Below are 24,631 nucleotides of genomic sequence, written 5' to 3'. Positions count from 1 at the left end.
CATAAAACTCAAAGAAAAATAGGGAATACGAAAAAGAAAAAACTGATGAGTTAGAAAGAAAACAGTAATAAAGTGAAAAAATAGTGAAAATTTTATTCCAGTTATTTTTAAAAAATTAATGTACAACCCTCTGTAGATTTAATAAAGCACAAATCCTTCTAAAAAATTAGCAATGAGGTAAAATTATAAAAATATAAGATTACAAAATTAATAAGATAAAGATATATTATGCATAATTACATTTTAAATCTTCAAAGAAATTTATTATATTCTTTTTTTAAAAATCACTAAAATTAAAGAACAAGAAATAGAAAAACCCAAATCTATTTAAGGAAAAATGTTAAATGTCCTTGAATGCCAAGTATCAAACTCTGAAAGAAGTAAATACACACTAATTCATTTAATGAGACAAATCTGAACTTGACCCTAAAACCTGATAACACCTAAAACCTAAATATACCTGAATATACATAAGCACACACCAGACTAAATCTATATATGTAACAATTTTAAATAAAATGCTAGAAAAATATTCAGCAGTGTAATAAACTCAACTTAGCCCAAGGAAAGTTTATTTTCAGAATAATAACAATTCAATGAGAAAAACCTATATACACCACATCAACAGGCTCCACTAATTCTAATTTAAAAGCTATTCTAAAAATTCAGCACATTTTGCTGGGCACAGTGGTGCATGCCTTGATATCCCAGCAATCTGAGAGGCTGGAGCAGGAAGACTGTAAGTTTGCAGCCAGTCTCAGCAACTTAATGATGCCCGAAGTAACTTAGTGAGATGCTGTCTCAAAATAAAAAATAAAAAGAGCTGAGGATGTGCCCAGTGGTAAAGTACACCTGGGTTCAATCTCCAATGCTACCTCCCAAAAAAAAACCAGCACATTTTTACCAGAAAAACAGAAGTTTGCCCTAATTTAATAAAATACTATTAAAGCCAAAATCAATTATAATCAATGGTACAAATTTAGAATTTAAACATTTAAAATTCAGTAAGACAAAGTGGATCATTAATACGGTTTTACAAAGTCTGGAAAAGAAAGAAAAGGAAAAAATATAGCAAATGAATTACCAACAAAAGGTGGTATAATTTAATAAAAAGAAAATCAAGTGGATTAATAAGAGCTTAGTGAAGTAACAATGCAAACAAAATATATGACTGTTAATAATAGTGTTTCTATTAAAAAGTCAGCAGGAAAATGACACAAAAACCTATTCACCATAACAATTAAAAAAAAATCTTCAGAAATTTTCCCATCTCTAGAAAGGTTACCTAAAAAAATGATACTGCTGGGCTGGGATTGTGGCTCAGTGGTAGAGTATTTACCTAGTATTGTGTGAGGCACTAGGTTTGATCCTCAGCACCACATAAAAAGTAAATAAATAAATAAAACAAAGGTATGGTGTCTACCTTCTTAAAAAATGATACTGCTAAACTTAAAACAAGGTATAGCTAAATAAAATATTCTAAACTTCCTGGAAACAAATACTAAAAAATCACAAAAGAACTGTTGCCTGCAGAAAGGAGTATAAGATGACTAACAAATATTCACTCTAAAAAACAAGCACAATTTGGGGTTGTATAGCTCAGTGGTGGAGTGCTTGCCTGGTATGTGTGAGGCACTGGGTTCAATCCTTAGCACCACATAAAAATAAATAAAATAAAGCTATTGTGTCATCTACAACCAAAAAAATTTTTTTAAAATAGGTACAAAATATAAAAGAATATTTGCTTAATAATAGCAAAGAGTTACAGGTAGGTTCTCCACTAATAGATACTGAACATATATTAATAAGCAAAAATACTAAACAAAACAAGCAAATGTTATTTATTTATGCACAGAAATGTAAAAGAACAGAAACCTTAAAGATGCCAAATTTAATCTACAATCATGCAAATAAAGGAATACAAAAGAATACAAAAAGGATACATAAGAACTATTTAAATGGCACAGATAAGGTGAAAGCACTTTGGAAAAAAAATAAAGCTGTATTTCAAACTAGAATCAACCTGGTTAAGAAAAATAAATCTTAAAAAATTATAGAAAATGAAACAATACTTATTATTTCAATAGAGGAATACAACTTTCTTAGCTTTGAAAGTGAAAAGGAAAGATTATTCAATCTGAATATACAGTAATCAAACCACAAAAAAGGTATATAAGGCTAAAATGGATACTAGACTGTATTTAGTATAATAGAAAAAAGCTAATGCCTTTAAAATCAAAGCTGTGATTCTAATTTTTAAGAAAAACATCAGTAATCAATAAGTAAAGTAAATCAATAAGTAAAGATGAAATAAACAACTAAAGGGAAATAAACTAATACATAGAGAACTGTTTCTTTTGGGCAGGAACAGAATTAAAAGTAAAAATAAATCTTAAATATTTCATTTTAAAACAAGCACCCAATGACAGCATAATTGCAAGAAAATTCACTTTTAATGGCCCTAATATGACTGGTATACTGGAAGAACCACAAATAATATTTACATACATTTATTGAGCAATTTCCACTTCAAAAAATTTTAACCCAAGGAAAATATTAAATGAAAGAAAGCAGGATATAAAGATGTTCAAGTTGCAGTGCCACCTTGTCCAAGCTCTCATGAGTTATTTCCCATGCTATTCCTACTCTTTCCAAATTAAAACCATCAAATGAAAGTGTTCTTGTCAATGTCAACAATAACTACCACACTGCCAAAAAACTTGAAATTTTCAGTTCATATCTCTTCCAATCTCTCAAAGTAACAGTCAACCTCTCTTTTCTTCAAACATATTTACCTCCACCACTGGGTCACTCTTTCTTCTTCTATTCTAATTTATGCATTCTCTTCAGAAAATCCATTGTCACATCTTTAAATATCATTTACAACCTGATGACCTTTAAATTTGTAGTATTTAGGCCTCTTTCTTGAATTTCAGGTAATTTCAATTGCCTTCTGAAAAAACTTCACTAAGGATGTTTTAGTCATCTGAAACAGAACTCGTGGCTTTTTTCCCTATACAAACTGCTCCTCCCAGTTTTCTAAGTCTCAAATTAGTGGCATTTTATTCAACAAGCTACTACAGCCAAAGACCTAAGAGTTATACTTGGGTCCTCACTTTCTCTTACCAGCCAGAGACAATTCAGCAGTTACTAGCATCTCCAGAATAATTCTGAATCTACTTTTCATATTAGTGGAAGCTATCATCTGTCATAAGAACACTGCAAGAGCCTCCTTCCTGCCTCTACTCTTCCTTCTTATCCCTTAAGCAATCCTTCCCCTTGGCCAACACCTTTTTAACAAAACCATATCATGTTACCCACTCTCTTACTTAAAATCCTTTAAAGGTTTCTTTTTCTCTGAATACATATCCATGCCTTCCTTTCAACCTTATCTCACTGCCTTCTACCACTGATCACTGTGCCTCAATCACATAGCCTTTCTTTCAGTTCTTAGATCATTTTCTAGTGTAGAAACTTAAGAGTTTTCCATCTTCCTCTATCTAAGGACACTTCTGTTTCTTCATATGGTTGAATGCTTCTCATATTTTAGGTTTTAGTTTAAGTCTCATTTCTTCAAAGTAACTTGCCTAGGCTCCTTCTAAAGTATAAAGTAGTCCTCTTTTTATTTCCTAGTGAAAATTATCCACTCATTTACTGTCTGTCTATCATGTCTACTGTTAAGTCTGGCCATCCTGTTTTCTATTATAGCCTTACAATTAGCATAGTAACTGACAATAATTTCCTGAATCACTATATAGTAAAAAATTCAAAATGTCCAATTGTAAAGGAACCCTTTATATGCATTATGGAACTAAAATGTAATAAAATATTTTGCAGCCAATAATATGAAATACTAAAAATGTTAAATAATCTGATTCAATGAAAATAAAAGAATATAAAATAATAGTGTGAGGAAATAAAATATGTGAACAATTAAAAATATAATATTAAAAAGCATTTGTATGGAGATAATAGGATTATCAGTAATTATATTATTTTTAAAATTACTTTGTTTAAACTATCATTTAAATTCAAGTGGAAAACAAGCTTCTTCCCATCAGCAACATGAATAAAAAACACACAAATTGATGTCAAGTTACCTCAGAAATCCATTTCAATAATAATAGTATATTTTAGTATTTCCTAATTGTCTCTCTCTAGCAAAAGTGAGCTGCTACAACTACACGAATTATTGCAATTTCACAATTTTTATGGTTTTTAGTTAAAGAACATCTTTCATTTCAAACATAAATTTTTATTTCCTTCATAATACATTTACCTCTAAAGGATGAAGGTTCCTGAAGAGCATTACTTGCCAACCTAGCTGGTCCACAGAACACCAATACAGTGACAGGTGTCACTGCTGAACAACATCTAATATTAGCTATTCTATGGGCTCTAGTCATTTCATCATAAATAAGCCAATCTGTGGGCAGTGCCTGGATTGCTGCAGCTTGACCATTAGCTGGAGGAATCTATTAGGAACATAAATTAAAACACTGTTAATTGTATTTATCACTTAATTTATAGGAAATACTCATAAATGTAAAAAGCCCCTTGATGAAACAGATGTATATTAATACCCAAGCAAAAATTAAAGCAAGTCATTGTTCATGGAGCTTGTATAAAAAGTCCTCATTACTCTTCCAACACTAAGATTCAATCAAAATTTTGTTGCAATGTTTATATATCTTTATATATATAACTAATTTCTTAAAGCAGGCAGGTATTTGGAGTATTTTTCCCTAATCTTCAATTACCTAAATTAGTTTAACTCAAGGTCTAAGAGCATTAAAAATGTTTTACCTTTTTATATTGAGGCTGACTGAGAACTGAAGTGGGATGAAATCGTACTTTTTTCTCCTTTGGCCCTGTCAATACTACATTCTCTCTGTCCACATGGACTAAATTGGGATACATGCCTGCCACCAAAGCAGCTTTAACAACAGCCCAGTTCTCGGAGTTTGTGTTAACATCTCGAATGTCACCACCACCTCGTGCTCTAACAAAACCTAGAGGGAGAAAAAACACCACACCAAATTTTTCTAAGGTGCAAAAGATACTAGAAAATTTGGGTATATTTTACATAAAGCTCATATACAGCTCGTATAAATTTAATTAAGTATGCAAATTCCATAATTAATAAAATCTATTCTAGAAAGTCACAGAACCAATATAAAAAAATTCAGATCTTCTCAAGCTAAATTAAACATAGTGTTTATTGGGGCCTAAGGGATTCTTTTAAATGGAAAACTTTATTCCAAGGTAGTGCATCAATTGCTATCAGAAACTTACTAAGTTCACAGTTGGAAACCCAAACCATTCTTCTGATTAGTATTAATGTTTTGGTTGTGATAAACATTAATGTGGAGGTGAAGGCAAGTAAATAATATAGTATTCTAGCATGAATTTCAAAATCCTTCGTATTTTAATATATATATGAAATATAAATATATATATACAGATATATATATAGATATATATATATTCCCAACTCTAAATTCTCTAATTCTTTTCTATATTATTTGGCACTTCAGCTAATTTATTAATCCAGGTTTTGGTACTATTCTTTTGACTATCATTTCCCTTCAATGTACAATGGTACTCAACAAAAAGAGAGAGGAAATTCAAAGAAGCAATTCTAAAAGAAACAGCAAAACTAGAATCCTCTTGAAAAAAAGAATCAAGTGCCTTCAAGTCATTCCAGTTGTTTTGGTATTCCAAAAATATAAGAAAACAGCATTCATATCCACCTACTTAAATTTTTATAATTTCTATTTCTACATAGCTTCTACAATTTTGTCAAAAAGCAAAAGTTGAGCTTATGTAGAAGTAAATCAGCTCATAAATATAAGATGTACAACATAATAATATCATAAAATAATAGGAGCTGGCATTACTTAACACCAGAAATAATATGAGGTATGGGTATGGTACTTTAAGCATCTTAAATATGTTCTTTAGGGGAAAACTTTACCTGATGCTCTAAGCTGACCAAGCAACTGTGTTCTCATGCCTATAATTATTTCCATGGTAGCTTGTGAAAGAAAATTCTTTTCACAAAAGGCTCGCTCCCACCCATCACTTCGTGCTTTCTGCCAAGCCTGTAAAAATGGAATGATTATATAACAAGACACATTTACCAATCATTTTTTTTTATAAATTTTTTTGTTGGTTCTTTTTAGTTATACACAACAACCAAAATAAGGGTAGGGGGAAATTTTAAAAAAGAATAGAAGTAAGATCAGAGAAGCAAACAAATGGAATGGAAGGAAGGGAGGTAGGATGGGATAGGGAAAGTAAGTAGAATGAATCTTACCCAACTTTCCTATGTACACACATGAATATACCACAATGAATCTCACCATCATACACATCCACAAGACACAAATTAAAAAACATATTTAAGTAAATAGCAGAAAGATCAATGGAGTAGAGGGAATTCAGCAGGGTGGGAGGGAAGGAAGAGAAAGGAAGGAGAAATACTGGGGACTGAATTAGAACAAATTATATCCAATGCTTTTATAATTATGCCATAGTAATCACTTCTTGATGAGGCAACAAAATAATTTAAAACCACTATACTTATCACTCAAGGTCAATTCTTACTCTATAAAATCTAAGGCTTTATTATCAAATAAAATTCATTATTACTTTACATTCAAATGGTATTACAGCCATTAATTTATAAATCCCAGTGAGAACTACGTATCAATTAACCTAAATGAGCAGCTCTGTAAGAATATGAATCTTCTCAGATGCATCTGCTAACTTTATTTTACAAAGGTGTGAGAGGTTTTCAATTCATTATAATACTTTTATATCTAAGAATCTTGCCACTCTGGTCCTCCAAAAAAAAAAAAAAAAAAAAAAAAACCTGCATATCAATCTCCTAATCTGTCTGAGACTAGTAAGTGGGATTTCTAGAAATCATCATCTATACATAGTATAAAAAAGCTACCCTTTGAAAATAAGTTCTCTTGCCTCAGAACATAACAGAAAGACCAAAGCAGTCATTTATCCCATCTGCTCTTTTGAAGCAGCTAGAGGAAAAAATTTCCCTCTAATGACCACTCAACCAATTCATAAATGGTATCTAATACACTCAATTAATAACAATGAGTTATTCATTAATACTCATAAAAGGGCTTGTAGTTATTTTTTTAATTATGTATGTATGTATTGGAAAAAATCTATAAACAAAGTAAATTTTTAAAAATTTATATGTATCGCCTACATTCAAGAGAATTTAAGAATAAAGAAGATGTCTTCTTTTCAAGAAATAACATACTCTTCCCCACATGTCAGAATTTCCATATTACATTTCACTTCTCTTCCTTTTCTTTTCTCAGTTTATCATATTATCTTAAAAGATTTTAAATGATTTGGGTTTTTTTTAGGGAATTAAAATTCTTGGCAGAGTGTCTTAAGTACACAAGTAAAAGATGCACTCTTAAAAAATCCAACAGATATTAAATCCCTGATAATTTTCTTGAGTGTTGTTCTGTATATTTTAAATAATATACAATGCTTAACTAAAAATTTAGAGTATTTCTTGCTCAAGACATGATTTAAAGGAACTCAGTAACAAAAAAGAAATAAAAGTATAAATATGTAAATATACATGCATAAAATATCCCTACAAGGAGAAAATGGTGGGGGAAAAAAAGAAAAACAATGATAATTTTAATATATTAACAGCAAGAAGATATTTTCTGGGCTATTAAATGTGATTTAATAAATGAAACAAAATTATTAGGATTATTATTATCAATTGCTATACTTGCCCCAGAAATGGGTTTATAGTATTTTCAGAAATAAACAACAGTACAGGTACCTGAAATGCTCTGAGAAGTGCCATATGGTCACTGAAAGTTCCTGCAGTGAAACGTTTCCTACAAAGCATAGCTGCACGCTTTTGAGAAGCCTGGGTAGGCAGTACAAAAGGATCTCGATAAGCCAGCGTGCAGGCAATTGTAAGGATGGGATCCAGACACTTTAAAACAACAGCACACAGGACCATTTTACCAAGATGTGGTTCCACTGGCAAGTCAGCCAAATGATATCCAAGTTCAGTCAGATCTTCCCATGCATCCATTGCATCTATTGTCTAAACAAAGGAGAAAGAGCAAAATTTGTCATGACCAAAAACTGTTTAACTCAAAAACCCACAAAATAATAATATAAATTTTCTTAAGATACCATATCTCATAAAAATATATTTTGCTTCAAATATATATAAAAGAATAATACCTATTATTTTGTGTACTATCAAATTTAAGAGTATGGTTCAAAGTACATAAGGTAATTATTTAGTTGAGACATATTCTCATTTAGTTTAAATTTCAAGTAAGAAAAATCAGGTAAAATAAAACTATTAAAGACACCAACCTTAAGCATTTGTACAGCATTTCTTACAATTAAAGCTGGTGGAGGTTCAGGAGCTTTCATAAGGAAATCAGCAATGGTACAATTAACTGGGGCTAGCAGTTTGGTATGTAAACAAAGTTCCTGTAAATCAAAAGAACAATTAATTTTGCAAAATTAAAAAGAATACAAACTGACTTATTTTTAAAGAAATCATGGAAACTACAGTTCCCAAACACAGACTAGTGGAGTCTCAGAATAACTAGTAAAGGAAACCATCTCTTTCAATAAAAGACAGACTCATTCTTCGTTCTAGATGTCAGAACCTTAATGAAAACACTCAATCAACTCACACCAATGGTGGTAATGTCTCCTCATACAGTTCTCACACGTAACACTCAAAGGGTCATTATCCAAAAAATAATTTTTTCTCCCCTCTCCATGCTTACTACATTCTAGAATCTACTTTGCATTCAACATTTAGGTGCTTTCTAGGTAGCAAGCTGGAGAAAAAGAGGACAGACACGTGTCTGCTCTCATGGAATATACACTGTAGTGTGAAAACCAGATCTTGAACATCTAATTATTTAATTATTGATCACAACTGAAGCAAGTGCTACAAAGGACACAGGGAGACAAGGAGGTAAAATGATATTTAATCAAGTTCAAGAAAAAGCAGGAGAGGGAGGCCACAGAGAAGTCAAAGACAGTTTCCCAGAGGAAATGACACTTAAACTAAGATGTAAAACCTGAGTAGGAGTTTATCATAAAAAATAAGGGGCAAGAATTTATGGAGAGGGGATAGCAAATGTTAAGGTCATAAGGTAGAAACAAAATGTATTTGAGAAACTAAAACTACTGGTCAGAGTCAGACAGGAGCAGGTAATTTAAGCTCTTGCTAAGAATTTTTTTTTTATCTTATCCCTGCAGAAGCAGAAAACCACACGTAGGCACTGGGAAATGGAAAATCATCTTAGGTATATGGATGCCAAAAATATGATCCTACATCTCTTTAAAGGTTTGGAAGACAGCATCTAGCCTAATACACTAGAGAATCAAGTTAATGTACTTCTGGCAGTTTTCCCTAGAAACTACCCAAGGTTGTTCCATGAAGTTAGAAAACTGTAAAAGAATTAATTAAGGACAGGAAATCAGTTCCAAAACTACCAACGTAATCTCAACATCTTGCATGATTTTGGTATTATCTTTTGGATCTTTATTTGTTTTCTAGTTCTTCTAAAAATTTTAAAGGTGAACACTATATAGTTGAGACTGGGAGAATGCTGCACACACACACACACACACACACACACACACACACATATACACACATACACAAAATATGCTTATAAACTACCCCATCATTAAAACACACTGAAATAATTACTTAAAATTTTGAAGGATTATGAATTAAGTTTTCCCGCATAGAAAAAAAATCTTGTTATAGACATATCCACCCTTCATAAGATATTTTTAAATTTTTGTTTCACAGATTCAATTTTTAAAGTCAAATTAGTAGAAGCTAAACTGGTCCTTCTCCTCCTTCACCCCCTCCGCCAAGAAAAGCCTTTTAGAACTAAACAAATTTCTACCTGTAATGGCATTCTCAAAAGTTCGGGAGTCTGAAATTCCAACATATTTTGGAATCGGAGTCTACTAAACAGACGGAAACAAATTCCAGGTCTACATCGGCCCGCTCTTAAAAACAAAATACAAAATTAAGAATCAAGTAAGGAGTAAAGGCTACGATAAACTGTAAAAGCAATTTCAGTTAGGAAACAGAAAAATGAACCAGGATTAAGACATTTGAGTTTAAATCCTTACTTATTCTCAATAAATCCTTTTAGAAAGCATTTTACTTACCTTGGACTCTACTATTTCATGTACTCAGGGAGATTCATAAATGACACCTACCTGATATACTTCCTGATAAAGATCAAAAGAAATAACATACTTTTGAAAGCAGGTAAAAATCAAAGTATAAATAAATTTGTACTTTGAAAATTTTTAATTTGTAATTTAAATTCACTCAGTTTTACTGAGGCATTAAAAAGCATTGTGTCCAGGCTCTTATTACAAGTTGTATGAATTATGTATTACACAATCACAAGGAATTACCATTTATTTATCATAGAGACTTGTATTACATAAGGAAATAGCAAAGTATCAACAGGAAAAGTAGTCTCTTCTAAAGTCACTAGTTAGTCATCCTTTCATCGTTGTGAACAAAATACTCGATAAGAATAACTTAGAAAAAAGTTTATTTTAGCTCATGGTTTCAGAAGTCTCAGTCCATTGTCAGTCAACTCACTGCTCTAGGCCTGAGGAGTTGAAGGGCAGGGTAGAGGAAAATTACTCAGCTCATGGCAGCCAGGAAGCAGAGAAAGAGCAAAACAAAACAATTTTAATACCATGTGGCCTGTGCTTCACCTTAAACTTTATCAGACCATAGTTTATTCATCATTGCATCACTAACATTTACACAATGAAGGATTCAATAAATACCTATTGAAACATATAACCATGAAAATGTCTATAATTTCTTTTACTTCCAATAATGTACTATTAACAGTATATAAATCTAGCTAAATGCAACAAGCCACACTTTGTCTTAAAACAACTGAGAGGAAGTTTCAAGATGGTGGAATAGAGAAAGTTGCTGCCCTGGCCGCTCCATGTTGTAAAACCAAGAAAGCAGATAGGCAGCTTCTCATCAAGGTGGGTGAACAAAAAAAGAGCGGGCTCTACTGGAATTAGTACTGGACATTCAAAGCAGACTGAGGACTCAGGAGGTTGGGTATAATAAAATAAGGAAGAAATCTCCGGCACCACAGCGGAGGCACCAGCCAGAGCGGTCCCTCTGTGAACACAGTGCAGGGACAAGGGAATTAAAAGGAACCCTCGTTTAGAAGACCTAGGGCATGTCTGGGTACTGAGAGTTTAGAAATCAAAGACACTGCCAGGCTAAACAGAAAGGCACACTGCACAATATCCTTGTGTGGGAAAGAAGTCCCATCTCTCCCAGCTGCATGCAGAGGACAGAGAAAGGTACCATTTGGCAGCTGCAACAGAGGGGCCTGCAGCTAGGGGAGACAACTGCTGGAAAACCCAAGTTGGGCCCAAGATAAAGTCTGGAAACCCACACTGATATATAGAGTATACTTAAATGACTAGGAGAAAATCAAATGTGGGGAGAGGTTTACACAGGGGACAAATGGTTGTGGAAACCCACCTGGCTCTCCCCATTCCCCTCTAATATGGTTGCTTGCAGGACCTGCCAGGAATTCAAAGGGGCAGGGGTGGAAGAGATTAAGTTCAGAGACTGAAACTGAGACCAGAAAACATGGGGTCTAGAGGTGACATCGTGGACTGAGAACTGGCTCCACTACACAAGTGGAATCCAGGGGAGATCCCTGGGATGCAGTCTTCCAGCATGGACTGGGAATTGCTGGGCCCAGGAGATGTACTGATTTAAAATCTCCACACCAGCTGGAATTCAATGAAGAGCCTGGAGCCTACCTAAACCTAAACCCTACCTCTAGGAATTCCACCTATGGGATAACATCTCTCACTCCAGCAATCCACCAGTAGGCTAGAGCCTCATGCTCCAGACAACCCCACCTACCACTGCTGAGAAGAGAAGCCAAGAATCTTTGGAACTCCAATGGAAGCAATTCTTTTAACGCTTCGACAAGATGGGTTTTTTTTTTTTTTTTTTTCTTTTCTGTTCAATTGTGACCTTAAAGTTTCAAGGACATTTATACATATTCGTATTGGACTTTTTTTCTCATTTCTACCATTGCTGAAGCTAGTTATTTGTCATGGATCACTTTTCTGAGGACTAGAATGTTTGATTACTAGATTCCAATTTTGTATTGCATTCTTTTAGTTTTAATTTTTAGTTTTTACTTCATATATTTTTCTCTCACCTGTTTCCCTTGATTCTCTCTTCTCTTCCACTAACAATCTCTACTGTTCTCACTTTCACTCTTTCTTTCTTTCTTCTATCTTCTCTCCTCCTCCTTCATAATCACCATAACCTATATCGCTTCTGTTTTCTCCCTGTCCACCATTTGAAATTGTAAACTCTTTTCAAACTTACTGTTTTTATTGTAGGCAATAACTGACATACCATTTGTTTATTGTGACAACACTGAGAACAGCACAGCAGGAAATGTTTGGTTAAATGCTGTATATTGTTTACATTGGTTGTTGTTATTATTTGTCCCCCCCTAAATAGTGACATACTGAAAATCTTCAGGGACACTGTAAGTCCACAGGGTAGAAACTCTACTGCCCCAGATGCATACTGTTAGATGGGTGGACACAAAAACAGCCAAAAATAGACACGAAAAATGAACAAGCAAGGGAAATCACCCCAAACAAACCAAGATATTCCAATCATAGAATCCACTGATACCACGGTGGAAGAAATGTCAGAGTTTAGAATGTACACAGACCCATATCCTGATGAACAACGATGCAAATTTCTCAATAAAATACTGGCAAATTACATGCAAAAACATATTGAAAAGGTAGGACAGCATGATCAAGTGGGGTTTATCCCAGGGATATAAAGTTGATTCCACATATGGAAATCAATAAACACAGAAAAAGCATTTGATGAAATATAGCATCCATTCTTATCCAAAACACAAGAAAAACTAGGGATAGTAAGAACATACCTCAACATTTTAAAGCTATATATGTTACACCCAAAGCCAACATCATTCTAAACAGAGAAAAACTGAAAGCATTCCCTCTAAAACCTGGAACAAGATAAGGATGCCCTTTTTCACCACTTCTATTCGATACAGTCTTTGAAAATCTAGCCAGAGCAATCAGAAGAAAGAAATTAAAGGGATATAAATGGAAAAAGAAAAATTCATACTATCCCTATTTGCCAATGACATGATTACCTATTTAGAAGACCCAAAAACTCCACCAGGAAACTTCTAGAATTCATAAAGGAATTCATCAAAGTAGCAGGATACAAAATTAATAACTATACATCAATTCATTACATCAGTGATGAATCAACTGAAAGAGAAATTAGGAAAACTATCCCATTCACAATAGCCTCAAAAAATAAAACTAGGACTCAATCTAACAAAAGAGGTAAAAAACTTCCACAATGAAAACTACAGAACACTAAAGAAAGAAATTAAAGATCTTAGAAGATGGAAAGATCTCCCATGCTCTTGGAAAGGCAGAATTAATATTATCAAAATGGATATACTACCAAAAGGGTTATACAGATTTAATGTAATTCCTATTAAAATCCCAATGACATACTTTATAGAACTAGAAAAAGCAGTCATGAAATTCATTTGGAAAAATAAGCAGCCCAGAGTAGCCAAAGCAATTCTTAGCAAGAAATGTGAAGCAGGAAGCATCACAATACCAGACTTTATACTACAGAGTTATAGTAACAAAAATGGTATAGTATTGGCACTAAAACAGACCTGAAGACCAATGGTAGAGAAGAGAAGACACACAGACAAACCCACATAAATACAGTTATCTCATACAAGACACAAGTTCCATAAACATTTATTGGAGAAATGTGGTGGGAAATGGTGGTGAGAAAACTGGAAATTCATATGTAACCAAATGAATAGACACCCCCCCACCCCCGCCGCTTACCCTGCACAAAACTCAATTCAAAGTGGATCAAGGAGCTAGGTATTAGACCAGAGACCCTGCACCTACTAGAAGAAAAAACAGGCCCAACTCTCCATTATATCAGTGTAGGAACTGAATTCTTCAATAAGACTCCGAAAGCATCAGAAGTAAAATCAAGAATCTATAAATGGAATGGTAGTAAACTAAATAGCTTCTTCACAGCAAAGGAAACAATTAAGAACATGAAGAGAGCCTACAGAATGGGAGAAAATCACTGCTGCCTATACCTCAGAGAATTAATCTCCAGGTTATATAAAGAACTCAAAAACCTTAACAACAACAACAAAAAATTCACCCAATCAATAAATGGGCAAAGGAATTGAACAGGAACTTCACAGAAGGAGAAATAGGATCAGTCAACAAATATATAAAATAATGTTCAATATCTCCAGTGCTTAGAGAAATGCAAATTAAAACTATAATGAGATTTCATCTCACTCCAGTCAGAAGGGCAATTATCAAGACTACAGGTAACAATAAATGTTGGCAAGGATGTGGGTAGAAAGGTACACTCATACATTGGTGAGACTCCAATTTGTGCAACTACTCTGGAAAGCAGTATGAACATTCCTCAGAAAACTTGGAATGGAACCATCATTTAACCCGGTTATCCCAATGCTCGGTATATTCCCAGAGGACATAAAATCAGCATATTACAGTGATGTGGCCACATCAATGTTTACAGCAGCTCAATTCACAATAGCTAAGCTATGGAATCAATGGAGATGCCCTTCAACAAATGAATGGATAAAGAAAATGTGATACATATGTACAATGGAATATTACTTAGCCATAAAGAAGGATGAAACTATGGCATTTGCAGGTAAATGGATGAAACTACAGACTATCATGCTAAGGGAAATAAACCAATACCAGAAAACCAAAGGTTAAATGTTCTGTCTGATATGCAGATGCTAACCCACAATAAGCCGGGGATCGGGGGGACTCCCTGGATTAAAAAAAAAAAAAAGAAGGGAGGGAAGGGAGGAGGGATGGGAATAGGAAAGACAGTAGAATGAATCAGACATAAATTTCCTATGTTAATACATGTCCAGTGTAACTCCACATCATGTATAACCACAAAAAAAGGGCAGTAATATTCCACCCATGTATATGTCAAAATACATTCTACTGTTACGTATAACTAAAAATAATTTTTAAAAAAACTGACATAAGATAGTAATGCCTCCTGGACATTCTGTGAAATTAAAGAAAACAGCAATAGTGCTCATGAATCTTTAGGATGTGAGATATTAAAGTCAGCATCTGATGTTTCCTAGCCAGGTAAAAATGCAAAGAAATTATAAATAATTATTGAAAACTATATTTTTCAATCTTGCCTTTTTAAAAAGAAAAAAAAACGTGCTGGAGGTATAGCTGAGCGGAAGAGCACTTGCTTAGCATGCAGGCCATGCTGGGTTCGATTAGTAGCATCACAAATACATAAATAAGTCCTCATTCTTAAGAGTCAACAACCATTAATTGCTATTAATATATTTCTCCCAAATTCTTGCATGCATATGTTGAACTATATACACTGACACACACACAAAGACGCATATATATATATATGTGCACATATACATGCACATATATTTATCTGAAAGCTCAATTCACATAGAAACAGATCTTTGTTCTTCCTTTTAACAGGTACCCAGAATGGCATTGCGTAGCAATAACGTAATTTATTTAATTACTTCATTATTAATGGACACTATACTGGTACCAGCCTATTTATTATTACATATGATAATGCAAAGAACATTCTTAAACATACATCTTTGCACCAATGTACAAGTATAATCAGAATAAATTATGAAAGTGGAATCCATGGTCAAAGGGTAGATCTAGCAAACAATTTCAATTTACCTTCTGAAGAAGTCAATCAGTAAGTTATGAAATTTACTCCCATCAATAAATTATGAAAGCCTATTGGCCCAGGTTTTTGCCACTGTTTTTGTACTATAAAATATTTTCACCACTGACAATCTAATAAGCAAAGAAATATGACTTCATTAATTTGCATTATTTTAGTATATGTGATGTAATTTATTAACGGGGCACACACAATCTTAATTTTGTTCTTTAGTCACTTTAAATGGATTATTGGTCTTTATTTAAAAATGTGTGTGTGTGAATACACACATATATAGATATATAGATATATATACACATATATAAATAAAAAATAAGGAAATTAGCTCTTAATCCTGTATTGCAAATGTTTAGAATGTTTGCTTTTGTTTACATCCCAATGAGAATTATACTATAATTTTAAACTTCAATATAACCTAAATTCAGCTTTTAAGAAAGTTTTAGAATGGTTAGTTTTGCAAGAATATAAAAATTAAAACAGGAAAACTATTATTTTAGAGAAGGTAGAACGTATAACAAATATGGTATACTTATGAAAATGTTTCCATTTTGTAAGCAATTAAATAAAGTACATTAAACATACATTACCTGCCTTTTCGTTGTATGGCACTAGCTTTGGAAATCCACACCATTTTTAACATTGTAACAAAATTCAATGCATCAAAGGATTTCTGTAATATTAAATCATCTTTATGTTAAAACATGAAAGGTATATAAGAGGAAAGAACAAGAAACATTATTACCATATTTTAACATGCGAAGTTTGATTTAATGTTCTCTTCTTGGTTACATAATTAGAACAGGATATCGATTGTTAAAAATCCAGATTTCTAATTACAAACATTCTAAGGAGAAAGAATGAAAACCAAACTAAACTCAGAAGAGCTATAAAACTTCCCCATTATGTGCTTTGCTGTTCTGTGCTATAGCGAAATAATGGCAGTCAGTTCTCAGAGGTCACCAAAATAGGAGAAAACTGGTCTATTTTCTTGAGATGATTTTTCTGTCACATTTACATCATTATAAAGAGTAAGAGTGATCCAGCAAAATCATTTTCTAAAATACTTTTCAGGGAGCAGATGTGGAGGAGTAAGAATAATTAAACTAATTTTATCCCAAAGAAATTTTAATCCCTTCAACTTTACCTCTTGCTGAGCTTCTAACAAAGTTAGCCTATCTTGAATGTTACAAAAGAAAAAATAAAAACAGAATCACTACTAACCCCATAGTACCTCAAAAAAACTAAAATGAAAGTATGCTATAAAGAAACACTTTAAAAGAACATATTCATAAATAGAATACATACTTCAATTATTTAGTGACTTATGCTTATGAAACTACAAGAAGCCAGGCATGGTAGTGCATGTGCCTGTAATTCAAGCAACTCAGAAGACTGAGGCAAGAGGTTCACAAGTTCAAGATCAGTCTCAGAAATTTGCATGACTCTCAGTAACTTAGTGAATTCCTGTTTCAGAATAAAAAGACTGGAGATGTAGCTCAAAAGTAAAGTACTCAACAGGTTCAATCCCCAGCACTCAAATAAACAAAAAAACCTAATGTGTTCTCATAATAATATAGAATTTTTTTTTAAAAAACACACTGGTTAGGTTTTTAAAAAATATTTAGTCAATTGAATGTAAAATAACTTATGACACTACCACCATATTTAAATAACACAATTCATTATTCACTATTATTCTATTACAAAAAAAACAAACATTTACCTCTCCTTTATAATATACAACTATAATGACTATGACCATATTCTATAAGAAAATTTTATTTTCTATAAGAAACCATTAAATGTTTTCAGAGAAAACATGATCACTTACATCCGCTAAACAAACATTATTATGTTTCCTTTCCACAACACAAATAATGTCTCTTCCCTTGGAAAATCAATTACCTCTACCACTTTCATTCTTTCAGTGAATGGATACACTAAATGTTGGGGGCACTGAAAATTGCTAGGCATTCCAATACCAAAAGGAAATAAATACTACCCTTTATTTGTATCAGGGGTTGGGAAAGTTTTTGCAAAGGGCCAAGGAGTAAATGCTTTAGTCAAGCTTTGAGATGGCCTTTGCTGCTATTACTTAAATGTCCTCACAGTATAAAAGCAGCTATATCCAAAAGGTAAAGGAGTATATGAAACTTTTCACAAAACCAAGTAATGAGTCTGATTTGACTGTTGGTTATTATTTGTTGACCCCAAGTTTATATATATATTTTTTTTTATTCTTCCATCAAGGTTCTCATGAACCAAATACCTTCTGAACACCTACCATATGTAAGGCATTGGAGACAGAGCAAAAAACAAAAGGAACGTGGTCCATGAACACATGTAGAAGGAAAAGAGAAAATACGTAATAGAATTCCCACACTGTGGCAAAATTTTCACCATAACTAGCCAAACTTTTAACTTTCTTTCTAGTATCTAGTGGTAGAAAGTAAACTCCATCTAATTTGTTGAAATAACAAAACGTCCTATATATTGATTAAAATATCCATCTTAGTGAAATCATCATTTACTATGTTAAATTCATCTAAAAATAATGTTTTGAATAAAATGAATTTTGCTCATATAAGCATTTATTAGAATGGAACTCAATCTCCTTCATTTAAGTAAAAATACAGTTTATCCAAACATACCTCTTTCACCTTTCCAGAATCAATAACAAAGACAACATCATTGACTGTGATACTGGTTTCAGCAATATTGGTGGAAAGGATCTGCAATAGGATATTATTTTATGATTAATGAGAAAACAGAAAAAAGACTAACAAAAATGTAAAAATATGATTTTTTTAATGCTTACTATTTTTCGAACACCTGCAGGTGGGTTTTTTAATACTTTCTTTTGATCAGATGTTTGCATATTTGAATGAAGCATAAAGACTTGATATCTGTTGACAATTGAAAGAGAAAATATACTACAGTCCCTGTCTGTTATTTTAAGCAATGAATATCAAGATAGTTTAAAATTTTACCTATGTGTATTATCAGCGAACCGCTTGTCATCAAACAGGATACGATCTCTCAGACCAACAATTTCATCATAACCAGGTAGAAAAATTAAAACTGCCCCTGAGAAGAATATTTAATATTAATCATGTGAAATCAGAGACAGTCAACAACTAAGAAACTATATTATACGTTTTCAATTACTAGTAAATGATCATAATGATAATTTTCATATATTACTATCAATACAATTATATAAAAATTTGTACAACTAATTTTAATTTTTAAATTCAGTTCTTTTAGTCAATACTTATTTACCAGCATCACAACTATGGCAGATATTGTATAGAAGATGCATGATTAAATCCAAGTCTACTTTTTCATCATCAAAACTATGGTGATAAGCTTTCAGGAGTTCTCTGTCTTCTGCACTGAGGTCACTTCCATTTGTTTGAACCAGAGAACTTTCATCTAGATTTCCAAATTCCAGAGAAGCACTAAAAAAACAAAATAAAATAAAAACAAAAACAAAAATAACCAAGTTGTTTTTCATTTAAAAAAAGAGAATAATTCTTAAAGGCCAATGATTCCCACTATGTCCTTTCAAATTTCCAATATATCCTAAGGAAGATAAGTGACACCTACTGTACCAACTTCAATATAATTCATGTTTTGGTTTCAAGCACATTATTCAAAGCAAAATTTGACAGTAAGTACTTTAGAAAATCACACTCTGAAGACATTTCTCCAGAGGACCATGAATGGCCTATAAACACATGAGAAAATATTCAACATCATTTGTCACCAAGGAAATACAAATCAAAACCACTTCACATCCAGTAGAATGGCTACCATCAAAAAGATAGGAAGTGTTAGAAAAGGTGTGGAAAACATCAGAACCCTCCTACCTTTCTTGCAGATATGTACAATGGAGCAGCTTTGAAAAAACACTGTGGCAGTGCTTCAAAAGGTTAAACATAGAGTTACCATATGCCCCACTGATTCTACTCCTAGGTATATTCACAAAAGAAATAGAAAAATAAATCCATATATAAATGTCAATTAAAAATCTGTAGACAAGTGTTCAGACCAGAATTATTCGTAGCAGTCAAAAAGTTTAAGACCCCAAAATCAACTGACAAATGAATATACCCTGGTATTTCCACAGAACAGAATATTATTCAATCATAAAAAGAATGCTACAACATGGATAAACCTTGAAAAGATTATGCAAAATAAGACAATTACTAAATACCACATCATGTGATTTCATTTATATGAAATGTCTATAATAGACAAACCTATAGAAACATTAAGTAGATTAGTGGTTGTCTTAGGCTGAGAGGATAAGGAGAAAACAGGGAGTGACTGTTAATGGGCACAAGTTTCTATCTGTGGTAATGAAAATGTTCTAAAATTGACTTATGTGATGACCACATAAGTCTCTAAACATACATAAATCTGTGAACATACAAAAAAAAAATCACTGAATTGTACACTTAAATGGGTGAATTGTAATCGTATGTGAATTATCTCCTTAAAAAATTAAAAACTGGGTCTGGGATTATGGTTCAGGGGTAGAGAACTTGCCCAGCACGTGTAAGGCACTGGGTTCTATTCTCAGCACTGTATACAAATAAATTTTAAAAGGTTCATCAACAACTAATACAAATTTTTTTTTAAATTAAAATTTTGGTTATTTATATTTTCTTAATAGCTTATTTCTAATAAATAATATTCTGATGACTTGTCCACATTAAAAAGAAACTCTATAGGTAATTTTATAGAAAAAACAGGTTTAATTGTGCTATTTTTCAAGAGCCCAGAATCAGTATCACTTGCCTTCTCATCCCATATGTAAAAATATAAATTACTGCCATCATTAATAATTATCAATAGAATACCTAGGAAATTCAATTCAACTCAATCTCAAAGAGCTTAGCAAAAAAATTACAATATGTTTTCAATAAGAATAATATTAAACTTATACAACTTTATAACTGCAGTATCTTGAATTTCAGTTTCTATTTTAAAATATTCTTCATTTATTGTTTCTTGCTTTTTAACAGGTTAATGAAGAAAATGTTATTTGTTTAAAGGTATAAACTTTAGCTATCAATAACAATAATTCCACAAGAATATTTTTTTTTTCAGTACTGGGGACTGAACCCAGGGGTGCTCTGCCACTGAGCTACATCCCTGGCTCTTTTTATTTTCTTTTATTATTTCAAGACAGGGTTGGCCTCAAATTTGCAACTTTTCTGCCTCAGCCTCCCAAGTAACTTGGATTATAGGCATAAATCATGACCAGAGTACATTTTAATTTATAATGTCGTGATCTACAGGATTTAAAAAAGAGTTCAGTTGGTCAAGACATAGCATTATCCAGATAACTGCCTTATTTTGTAATCTGTAATTTGGTAATCTGTAGTATCTAGTACACTTAACAGCATAAGAATATCTGGAATGTTCAAAGAATTAGTACTAAAAGGATTGCATTCCAGGTACTATGTATTAAAATGGCAATAAAACCTACTCCATCAGAATTAGCATTTGGACCTATCAAGAATTTTGAGACTCTGTAACCTATATTATCATTTAATGAAATTTAAACAAATAATTTCATACTTCAAACATTTACTTCTTATAATGCCTGAGACTTACATCTACAGAATTAATCACAAAAACCCAGTTGAAAGGAAACATTTTAATGAAACATTTTAAATGTTCTTGAATAGCAGATGTTTTACTCTAACTTCAGACTCTATTTTTTTTCCTTTTTGAGACTTATAGATTGAAAACAAATAGAAATCACGAATGTATTATAAGGTATTATAAAATATATTGTTTTCTTTACATATCTAAAAATATACATAATTCATCTATCTAATTTAAACATCTCAAATCTCTAATAAAAGATAATTCAGGGCTGGAGATAAAACTCAGCAATAGAGTGCTTGAGGTCCAATTCTCAACACTGACCCCAAAAAAGATAATTAAATTACAATGGTTTCATAGGATTTTGAAAGCACCTGAATTGCCATTCTGATTTTTTACTTTTTTGAAAAAATAAAAATAATATATATTCACACAATCACACAATCCTTAGCCACACTACCTAGGTACATTTTCAGTTGTTTTAGTCATTTTTTGTATTTACTGCCCATTTCTAAGTAATATGCACCTTCTGCTATTTATTAACAATTTAATCATTATCTGTGACTAATGAAAAATGAGGTCACCACCTCCACTTCCATAAACTTTCCATCTACACCAATCCCTACAATTTTCATCAAATCTTCATTCAGCCTTGAGTTTACTATGACTACATAAACATTACCTACTGCTGAGCCAAACAGTTAGCTATGAATACACCTTCTTTATTTTTTACCTTTTTACTTTTCCCAGGAAAATTCCTGTTTAATTTTATTTGCTTAGTTTTCTGTGAACTTGACCACTAATTCTTCCCAAATTTTCCAACGGATTTGTAAAGCTTCTTAATAAGCTCAAAAAGATCAGTTGACTACTTTTTTCCTCTCAGAGAACACTCCCTTGGAGCCCTCCACCTTGTTTCAATGGAAGTAGGCCTGCTTAACAACTGTTAATACTAATACTAATACTCCTCTGTACCAGTACCTAAACCATTCCTTTCACCTAACCCTGTGCTGGACCTACTGTATTTTCCTGACATTTTGTTTGTTTTGTTTTACTTCTTTTTTTTTTATGGCACATATCCTCTAATGGTTTCCAGAAAAAAAGGTATAGAGAATTAATTTTCTGTATCTTCTACAATTTTCCATCTCATGTATCTTCTTCCTACTTTTTAAGCAATTTTCTCAACTTTATCTTAGAACACTTCTGAATTTTTTCTATCATGTTCTAAATTTAAATGAACTCTTTCTTCTTTATTCATTCATTCAATAAATATTCACTAATGAAAAAATATATCAGGCACTTTTCCTGAACAAATGAGACAAGACACCACCAACTAATTTCTAGAGGAAAGAAGCTAATGATAACAAACCAACAAAAATAGTAAATAAACAAATTATGTAGTATATTGAAGAGTAATAGGTTCTATGGGCAAGAGAAAAAAGAGAGAGTGGACCACGTTAGAAAGATTGACAATGCAGGGAGGTAAGTTGCAATGTTAGGGTAAATCTGGGTAGGCCTCATGAAAATGAAATATAAACAAAGATGTGTGTCCTACTCCTTTTTTATAGCACACAGCAATAACAGAAGAATGTATTCTTCTGTGTAAGTCCTGGGCACTAACCAATTGTGCCACTGAAGCATTTGAAGTACTATATTCTTCTAATAATAGAAAAATTAAAGTTTTGTTTTTGTAATTTCTTTTTTGGATACTGATGCTTAGTTTCATCCAAGATACAAAGGTTATTGTGCTACCATGATCTGTCTTGTTTTTTTGGTTTATGAGTGCTTTCCTCTCAAAAGTCTGATAATCAGTCCTTCAATGTCTATTCATTTTAAAAGAGTAAAGCATCAAAAAAAAAAACAAAAAACAAAAAAACCTCAAAATACACACAGGTACAGACTGCAGAGTCATTTGGTTTGGTTTAAAGATGGTCATTTCATTGAAGGAATACTAAACCTTTTATAAATCTAAATACTTTCTCTAGTCTTTGGTCTGCTTTTCCAGGAAAGAATTCTCAAGTGTTCTTCCAAAGAACATATACTTCAAACAGGAAAAATTGACAGCGGATGGCATGGGGAAGGAGTAGATATTTCAACTGTTGGTCTATGAATTTTCACTTAACCCTTTTGTTGTCTGATATCTCACCCCACTTTCTTATTGCAGTTGGTAACCCTAAGTTTAAAGCCTCTACGGCTAATTTTTAATAACCTTAATTTCAAAGCCTCTGTGGTTTAATTTTACATAATAAACCTCCTATGTCCTGCCAAGATGGGGAAAATGTATCACCTGGTAGCAGGAAAGAAAGTGATCTGGAGCTCTAAAATGTGCATCGCAAAAAATTTCAACCAGTTCTGCTGTATTTATTTATTTATCAGCTCTTCTTTCATTGCTTCATTCAAAGGTACTGAAGGAGTCTGTCTCTCACTGGCTGAGTTTTCTCAATTCTGCTAATTCAATTACTACTAATCAATTAGCTACCTATCATCCATAAATTTATTAACATCTTCCATCCATTGTCACATCCTCTCAGTCGTCAACTTTATCATTCTACACCTTTCATATTTCTTTACTGTTATTTTAATGAGGGAAATGCACAGATAAATACATATGTTCTATCTACCTTAAGAATTCACCTTCTGATTTTTTAATTAAATAAAAAATAATATATTTTAATATATGTACATATAATATTATACATATGAGTGTTATAATACAACATCTTTTGTGTGTGAGATCAGTTTTTTTAATTGGTATATTATGATTGTATATAACTATGTGATCTTAAGCAAGTTCCTTAACCTTTCCAGACTTCAAGTCTTCTCACCCATAAAACTGGACAATAAGAACAAGTACCTATCTCTACGGGTTGTTTTGCAGATTATATACAAGAACTGTGCTAAGTGGCAAGCACCCCATGTGAGGTAAGCACTCAACACCATTCAGTTCATATTAACTATTACACAGGGCATCAATTCACCAGGAAGCAGCTTTCCCCACTACTTATAACTGCAGAAAAAAATTCTCTGAATAAGAGATACTATAAATAGCCTACATTTATATATTCTATGTTTTACAGAGCTATA

The 24,631-nt window shown here is 32.4% G+C and overlaps 1 protein-coding gene across 6 annotated transcripts in view; it reads right to left on the bottom strand.

Moving 5' to 3' along the window:
- The window catches only part of YTHDC2 (YTH N6-methyladenosine RNA binding protein C2), a 75,337-nt gene that overhangs the window by 18,135 nt on the left and 32,571 nt on the right, over positions 1-24,631 (bottom strand). For all 6 annotated transcript variants that reach the window (XM_079143870.1, XM_079143871.1, XM_079143875.1 and 3 more), the window contains 11 exons: positions 19,211-19,389; positions 18,919-19,015; positions 18,747-18,834; positions 18,580-18,660; positions 16,516-16,598; positions 9,960-10,065; positions 8,392-8,511; positions 7,838-8,110; positions 5,978-6,104; positions 4,807-5,012; positions 4,280-4,475 (listed from right to left, as the gene is read on the bottom strand). In XM_079143870.1, coding sequence (XP_078999996.1) covers positions 4,280-4,475; positions 4,807-5,012; positions 5,978-6,104; positions 7,838-8,110; positions 8,392-8,511; positions 9,960-10,065; positions 16,516-16,598; positions 18,580-18,660; positions 18,747-18,834; positions 18,919-19,015; positions 19,211-19,389 — 1,556 coding nt within the window. The remainder of the gene's footprint in view (positions 1-4,279; positions 4,476-4,806; positions 5,013-5,977; positions 6,105-7,837; positions 8,111-8,391; positions 8,512-9,959; positions 10,066-16,515; positions 16,599-18,579; positions 18,661-18,746; positions 18,835-18,918; positions 19,016-19,210; positions 19,390-24,631) is intronic.

Source organism: Sciurus vulgaris (genome assembly GCF_902686455.1).
Source record: "Sciurus vulgaris genome assembly, chromosome: 6".
Classification (NCBI taxonomy): domain Eukaryota; kingdom Metazoa; phylum Chordata; class Mammalia; order Rodentia; family Sciuridae; genus Sciurus; species Sciurus vulgaris.
Note: the sequence above shows the minus strand (reverse complement) of the source record. Positions and strands in the feature narration are given on the sequence as shown.